This window comes from Morone saxatilis, unplaced genomic scaffold, assembly GCF_004916995.1.
Source record: "Morone saxatilis isolate NCDOM2014 unplaced genomic scaffold, NCSU_SB_2.0 Contig15, whole genome shotgun sequence".
NCBI classification, from domain to species: Eukaryota; Metazoa; Chordata; class Actinopteri; family Moronidae; genus Morone; species Morone saxatilis.
In genome coordinates this window covers 26,030,097-26,038,441 of record NW_023339707.1, presented here as the reverse complement: position 1 = coordinate 26,038,441, position 8,345 = coordinate 26,030,097, and the positions used below count along the sequence as shown (strand labels likewise).

Genomic DNA, 8,345 nt, shown 5'->3' with positions numbered 1-8,345 from the left:
TTTGAGTTCAGTGAAGCAGTCAGTCAAATACACAACATTTACTCTAAGTACCTAAATACTTACACAGCTGTACCTAAGTACTTAGAGTAAATATACTCAGGAGGTACTCGTAAAGGATAATTATGAGGTAATTATTCGTTTACTTCCACAATCTCCACCTAAACCAGCAAATCATCCATCTTTTGCCCAAATTGTTTTTATGTGTGTAACAAGGCTGCTGGTGTTAAAAAGTCAATCAGATTTTGATACTGACTGAAGGAAGAAGGAGACCAGTGAGACGCTGACGACCAGCAGATCCAACAAGTTAAACCAGTTTCTGCAGAACGAGCCCTGGTGGAGGAACGCTCCGTGGACGGTCATCTGACAGAGAGATATAATGTCAGCATTACATCCAGAGCACAGGACATTTTATTATTCCATCCTAACTGAAGGTGATTTTTACCTTTAACAGAATCTCCACAGTGAAGATGGAGGTGAAGGCGTAGTCTGCATAACCCAGAATCTACACAAATGAACACAAATACACAAGTAAATACACACAACACATAAACGGAGATAGAAAGTAAACAGTTCCAGATTATTTTCAGTTTTACTACAGAATGGAAAATAACCCCAAAATCTGCCCCACAGTTTGTCTATATGGGGGGTCAGAAATGTGTCTTTCCATCACAATCTCTAGGCTCTGAGATCTTAAACACAAAGTGGGGACACAATCTTTGGTCTTGAGCTCAGACTGTCTCACATCAACACAGGGGAGTCCCAGGTCAGGACCAACACAACAGAAGTTAGAGCAGATGAGTCAAAATTTAGAAAAAGGAAGTTAAAGTCAAGAGTCCAGTTGAAGAATCAACAAGTCCCAAGTCAAAAGGGGAAAGTCCTAAGACCAGCACATCTCTGGTCCAGACCATAAAAGTCCCAAGACAGATGAGTTCCTTGTACAAAGTCCTAAGGCATGAACAACAAGTCCCAAAGATTTGTTGAGACGGATAATTTCCCAGTCAACACAGGTATGTTCCAAGTCAAGATTTAGAAGTCCTAAATTACACCAGGTAAATGAAGTGAAGACCAACTTATCCAAACTCAAGAAAACTAGGTCTCAAGATGAGTCCTAAGTCTAGACTCACTCCAATGTCAAGACAGGTAGGCCCCAAATCAAGACTAAAACGTCAAAGGTCAAGACCAATAAACCCAGAGTTAGTTTAAGTCAGAAGGCGAATGAAACCTGAGTCATTGGTGTTGAAGTCAAACTAGAGTTGCAAGTCGACTCTTTCATTTACCATCATAGGTCTCACAGATCAGTGACAGGAATTTTGAGTCAGATCATTTGGTTCAGCTCAGCAATAAGAACCAGTTCTTTGGAATCACAAATACATCTTATGGCTTTTATAATTCATCCAAATTTAGCAATATTTTTGATTGGTCTGCGTGCTCGTATATCTCTTAAATTATTTTAAATTAAAATATCCAGAATACCATAATGTTACATTATACATATATTGGGTCTAAATGTTATTACCAAAGCAAGACATTTGTGAATAAAATACGTGACAGTGTCATCATATTATTCTGTCTACTTTTAAAAAAGAAGCGGCTTCCGCCTCCGCTTTATTGCTGAAAACATTGAATGATGTCTGATTGGATTTGATTTTAAACCAAAATTGTTCACATCGACTGGATCAGGAGATTTTGACTATGGTAACGGCTGCGGTCGCTAGGCTAGTTCTTTCAAATTTCTGTTTTATGTTTTAATTTTTTTACTTTTATGGCTGAATCAAGTATTACCTCTGACAGAAACAGCCTACAGTCATCAGAAAAAGAAGCTGGGGTTTGGATTAAAGAATAGCGGACTTTGAGCCAGATCAGCCCTAAGAGAAGAGGAAGAGAGCTGATAGGAGCTATGCTAGTCCAGTTTGGACTTAAGGCTGCTCCTGGCAAATCCAGTCTGGACCAAATGGGACTCAGGCTAGCCACCAGAGGCTGCTCCATCAACATCCCAGATTCTCGGCAGTCGGACCATGTTCTGGCTGGCTCTGTGTTTACATTGATAATGCTCGGTGCTGACACTGTTTTCATGTTCAATTCAATTCAGTTTTATTTTTATACCACCAATTCATAACAGACTTTATCTCAGGACACTTTTCAAATNNCCTTATAACATTATTTACAGACACCCAACAGTACCACCATGAGCAAGACCTTGGTGACAGCGGCAAGGAAAAACTGCCTTTTAAGTGAAGATGAAACCATATTATCATCACTATCTTGTTGCTGCTGTTACACAAATTAAAAAGATGATCTGGCACAACTATTTCCTGTATGGATATGAATATAAATAACTGTATTTATTGATTTTATTTTATATGTTATTTGTGCATTTAACTATACAGTATTTTTCTTGTTGTGTAGCATGAGGGAACGAAAAATGTTTCATGATGCAATCATTCTGTTGTGCTAATGATAAATACAGTTCCTTGATTATCCAGAACAGTGAGAAGGCTCATACAGGGTTAACGTCCGAGGTGTGTGTTCATACAGTTGTGTGTGTGTGTTGATTGTATGCTTATAAGGTAAATTTGTCTCCTCAGCTGCTGCTAATTGCTACGTCTTGCATGACGACAGCTGCTGCACAGCCAGTGTGTGTGTGTGTGTGTGTACAGTTTTCTCAGCATCAGACAGTAAACTGGTGATGTTTCTCTCTCTGTGGCGCTTCCACGTGTTTCCTCTTTAACCCGGTTAGTCACTGACCCACTTCTGCTGTGTAATCTGCTGAAGCCCCGCCCCCCGGCTCAAACCACAGACCACAGACCACAATCTGCTCTGATTCAGAGCAAAAAACTTCCATCACCTCAGTTTTGACTTTCATTGTTAGCTTAGCCATTGACCATGCCTAACAATGCTAGTTTGTTTTTATTCAGTGCATTTAATTTGAACTTTTGTGATTTATCTGTAAGTGATGTAACTCTTCTAGATCACATGTTAGCATGTTCCAGCTAGCAGCTACACCCTGACACATGCGATGATGTTGTTTGTGGACTCACATTGTTCCTGAAAGAGTGGGCTCTGATTGGATCCTCAGCAGCCAATGAGCAGCTGCTGAGGATGATGAAGACGAGGATGAGGTTGGTGAAGATGTGGTGGTGGATCAGAGTGTGACAGGCCACACGGATCCTGGAAACAGACAGACACAGACAGACAGAGAGAGAGAGAGACTGTTACTGGTAATTTTTACTTGCTCCTTTACAAACAAAACAAAGTTTTATTTATTATGAAATAACGTCCTTCTTAGTATCGACCAGAGCAGCGAGATACTGTCAACCCTTCAGTACAGCGACTTCATAAACCGCCACCTCACTCTGAAATTTTAAGCAAGTTAGTTTCACCCTCAACCTCTAACGCAGTGGTTCTCAACCTGGGATTTCACAGCGGACAGAATAATAAAGTGATTATATAGAGAGCTGGTAATGTGGCCAACAGGTTGTGTTTTGTGTACATATTTATCTGCACTACTCTCGCCCACATCAATGCACTCACTGTACTACTGATAATACTGATTTACATGTAATTTGTGCATAGTTTAATATTGTTAAAAAAAACATTTGTTTTACTTTAAACCAGGATTATTTGTGTCTCCCTTGTTTGCTCTGGACTTTGAGCTGGTTTGTGGCAAAATGGGGGCTCCTCTAAAAAATGGCCTAGCTTGTAGCTGTGGCAATCGAATTTTGACTTTCCTGGTAACACTTGGACATGTTTATTCTGTGCCACATTTGATTATGAAATTATTCCACTATTGTTACTTTTTGGGAGAGGTACACACAGATTTTTGTTTTTTGGAGAGAGGCAGCTTGGTCAGCTCCTGGTAGCTCAGTGATTTAAGGAATTCTGTTCCATGAAAAGAGTTACTAGCCCAGTGTGGCATTTTACTTTCCCCAAGCAAACAGGCAGTCTTATTGTTGAATATAAATATACAAATATTAATATGTATCAGTACATAGAAAGGGTCGGGTTACGCTCAAAAATTAGTAAGTGTAGGATGTGTTGTCCAACGACATCAGAAGGCAAAAGGAAATATAAAACATGGAGGTTTCATCATTTCACAGACAGTAACAGAGGTTACTCTACTTGTTATGCTAATGCTAATGCTAACAGTAACACAGGTTGACCAGGTGTAGTCAGACTTACGGGTTTGTCTTGCTGAGGCAGAAGAACGCACTGCCTTCTGGGATTGGAAGAATCTTCTCTTTAGGAGGAGCCAGGTCGGCCATCTTTAGCTGGACTCCTCCATCTGCCCGGAGGAGAGAAGACAGGAGGCAGTCAGTATCATAAGAGACTGTAACAATATCTTCAGTATGTCGCCTCGCTGTTATTGTATTATTATTCATATAATAAACGTTGCCAACTCCGCAAACTCAAAGCTCTTTCTGTCACCTTCTGCTGCTGCTTTATAAAAGTATTGTACAACCTCCACTGTTCCACCTGTTTCTTTAACCTGTTAACTGCCTCCAACAAGAACAAACTCATATGCATCACAAACAGCGCCTCCACAATTATCGGTCTCCCTAGCCCCAACCTCTTAGACCTCAACAGCAACGCAATTACACGCAGAGCACACGACCCCAGGCACCCCCTCAACCCCTTTTTCCCAGCCGCCCGCAGATACAGATCACTGACCTGCAAACGAGCTCGCTATGGCAGAAGTTTCGTCCCTTCTGCCCTTGTGAGCTCAACAAAACTCCCCGGTAGCCGTTGTGTAATTACCTGTGTTGTGTTTAGATGTTCGTGCTGTGTTTAAATGTCTGTCCTGTAGTAATGTGGTGTTTATACGTGTATGTATGACTGTGACAACAAATTTCCTGAAAAGAACAATAAAGAATCTATCTATCTATCATATACAGGACAGAGCTCTGTAAATGTGCAGCTAGCTAAAAGGCTAATGTTTATCTGTAGAACCATTTTTTAACTTTATTGGTTCTTCATGTTGACCCTTTTCTGCCTTCATTGAACGCGTTCATTTGGTTTTGACGGTGTCCAACATATCACTGTGTTCCCGTGGTGCCATTGGAGGAGGACAAACTCTCTAAATGACTGTTCGGTTCACGGTTCTCAAATTGATCAAATCGAGTCCCGGGAGTTGTTTATGAGGGAAAAGTGCATATTTATATTTTTTTTGTTGAGCAGCTTCTCTGCCTCAACTCTCAGGGATTCACTGAGTTTACTAATGGACGTTTACTGGTAGCTATTAGCTAACCGCTAACTGTTAACAGAGTGGGATTTGAACGCTCCTGTACTGGAGATTAAACCCTGACACTGCCCCGATGCTCTGAGCTCCCCGTCCCGACAGAGTCTTCTGATAGGAAGTTATGTCAGCTGCACTGCTACCAGCTAACCACAGCAGCTACAGTAGTTAGCAGCTAACAAGTAGCTAAGGCTTCATCAGGAAACTCTGTAAAGCACTTAAGTTGAAGAAGAGCAGCCGATGGACAATCCTATTTTCTCTCTTTACGTCATTTGTTGTTTTCCAAACTGACCTTCCTCTCCTTCAGGGAGCTCCTCTTCCTCCTCGTACTCGGTGTCTCCATCGATGTCAACCTGGAGAGACAAACAGTGAGACTGATGGACTCAACGTTTAAAATTCAGGATTTAAAGTCGGACCTCTGCATTCACCTTCACTTCTTCCTCTTCAGCCTGTTCTTCCTCCTCCTCCTCCTCCCCCGCTCCCTCCGTCTTCTTCCTGGTGAAACAGAAACAGACGGGAAATAAGAAACAACTCTCATCTTTTTCTTTATTTCCCTCCGTGCCTCCATCACTCACTCTTTACTCTTGTCGTCTCCGTCTCCTCCTGCCAGGTTGTCCACAGCGATGGCCAAGAAGACGTTCAGCAGGATGTCTGACACACGTTAAGAACAACATGACACTCACATTGCACAGGATTATTCCTGTTTATATATATTTATATATATGCACTTATTTTTATAACTATATTGTTTATTTTCACTGTCTTTGTTCTGTGTTCACATATTTACTGTCAATAAAGATGATTCAAAATGCTGAAATTCAAAATTTACTCCAGTACTTTTTACTTTGAGGTTCTTTACTTGGTTATTTCCATTTTATGCTGCTGTATATGTCAGGGCTAGTGTTTTGACTAGACCCAGGAGCAGACACACAGACAGGATGGACGGTTTTAAGGGTCTTTATTCAACACACACACGGGGGGGATGAGGGGCGGCCACAGCAGGAACAGGCAGGTGAAAGGGCAAAGACACCGGAGACACGGAGGCACAGGAGAGCTGACTCTGGAAACAGAACTGCACGAGAGGGTCCCTGGAACGCAGGAGAGAAATGGTCAGACTGAGTGAATGGAGGCCACACCCTCATCAGATACACACAGGGAAGGAGGAGGAGTAAAGGGAGTAGGAGGGGAGCAGAGCCATGACAGTATACTTCGACTCCACTTTATCTGACAGCTTTAATTCCTTTGCAGATAAAACCATAATCTCACTGTCACATTTATCTGTAAGTATATCGAGTATGTATAAATATGTTAGTACTTCTACTTCAGTGAAGTATGCGAGTACTTCCTCATCCGCTGGATGAAGGATACAGTTACCGCAGATGAAGAGGATGACGAAGTAAACACAGACGATCATCCCTGGAAACACGGGGCCGCCGTACGCCATGATGCCATCGTACATCACCACGTTCCAGTCTTCTCCCGTCAGGATCTGAACACACAGCAGTGACATCACTGACCAGCTCGCAAACTTTATCGCTAGCAAAATACACTATTTATACTATCTTATATATATTTTATAATATACTATATATCAGTGGGGGACCCTCAGGACCCTTCTCTCATCTATGTTCTAAAGTTAAGCTTACTGTCAAGTTCATGTCCTGAAACATGTTATCCAATCAGAATTGTCTGTCTCTATTAAGGCCCAGTTAGCTGGCTCATTAATTGGTTACGTTACGGACTTCACCAATCCCGGGGGAAGGCCAAGCTATGGTGTTTTGGTGTGTTTTAGAGTAGCGGGCAAATTGACCACATCATAGTTTGATTTCACAGTGGCAGAAGAAAAAAACAAAAGATCGTAGGCCTTCATGAAGTCCGAACATCAGAATCGTCTGCAGAGTGGTGAGAGCGGGTTGAGAGACAAATTTAAATGGCGGTAGAGACGAGGTGACGTTGTGGGGTAGCTTGATAGCATCGGGCCTTTTTCAAGCAGCCTTTCACAGAAAAATTCAAATAATAAAAAAACGGAAGACAAACTCCAGAACTCCAGGATAAGAAAAGGTTAAGAAAGTGGAAAGGCATTTCAAGACCGAAAATTATTCAGCGATATCCATGGATGATCGGGCTGTAAGAAGACAAACAGGCTGTACTGCTTGAGTTGTTTAACTTTTTACAACTGACAAGTCATCCACCTGGGTCAGCGCCGTGGATTTTGGTCAGCTTCATCGGATAATTCGTGACTATACAGTTCATGTTTGGGATATCCACACGAGGATCTAATGATTTCTGCTGGTCACACCTGCGAGCGACGTGTCAGAGGTTTGAGAAACTCTATTTGGGGGACATCTAAGATAGTAGATGTTACAGACTAAAAGATGGCTATAGCTTGCCGATATGATACATTTACTAACGGCCCACATGTATCAACAAGGTCAGACTAGAACATATGTAGAGATCGTAGTAAACTTTCATTCTGTGATATTCATGGTCATCTGGATTTCATACGGACGCACTAGTTTTCATCGGCACCTCCAGGCAATTTTAAGTTTATGACATCGATTATGTACCTGTATTCAAAATTCTTGTGGTGGTGGTGGCAGATAGTACAGAGAGCGTGAGCAGATGAGGTGAGGATAGGTGAGGTAATCTATCTTCCTTTTGGTGTTACTCATCGTTTTTTAATAATAGGAGCTGAGGTACATATCTGGAGGTAAGTAACTACCGCGTTTTTGAAGTGTGTTTTATTGTAGTATTGTGATGATGCTCATGAATTTTATGTGTGTCAATTGTGTGAATGAGGTACGTATATATGTCGCGGCTGTTTGGTTCTATAAGCGAACTTGAATCCATGTTATGTATAGAATGGAGTAATGGCCTCAGTGTCGGTTGTGTCAGGCAGCTGTGTAATTTGCGAGTGTCTGAGATAGTCTGGTTATGATTGGTTCACAGTGGTAAGAACATATACTAGCGAGTGTGAGAGTTGATCCGTAATTAGTTAAGGAGTATTATATATAAATCGCTAGATATTATGGTATGTGAGAGTTTGTTGGGATAGTGTATGATTCTTGGGCTGGTTTGATGGAGAGCTAGATGTTGGGTGGATATCTTCTTT

General features: G+C 41.6%; 1 protein-coding gene across 1 annotated transcript in view; it reads right to left on the bottom strand.

Annotated features, from left to right (window-relative positions):
• LOC118324138 (voltage-dependent L-type calcium channel subunit alpha-1F-like) overlaps window positions 1-8,345 on the bottom strand; it is a gene marked incomplete at its 3' end in the record, with an annotated part of 22,655 nt that overhangs the window by 9,860 nt on the left and 4,450 nt on the right. Inside the window, 8 exon segments of the mRNA XM_035656294.1 lie at window positions 254-360; window positions 443-502; window positions 3,039-3,168; window positions 4,180-4,282; window positions 5,526-5,586; window positions 5,650-5,728; window positions 5,809-5,884; window positions 6,602-6,722. Coding sequence (XP_035512187.1) covers window positions 254-360; window positions 443-502; window positions 3,039-3,168; window positions 4,180-4,282; window positions 5,526-5,586; window positions 5,650-5,728; window positions 5,809-5,884; window positions 6,602-6,722 — 737 coding nt within the window.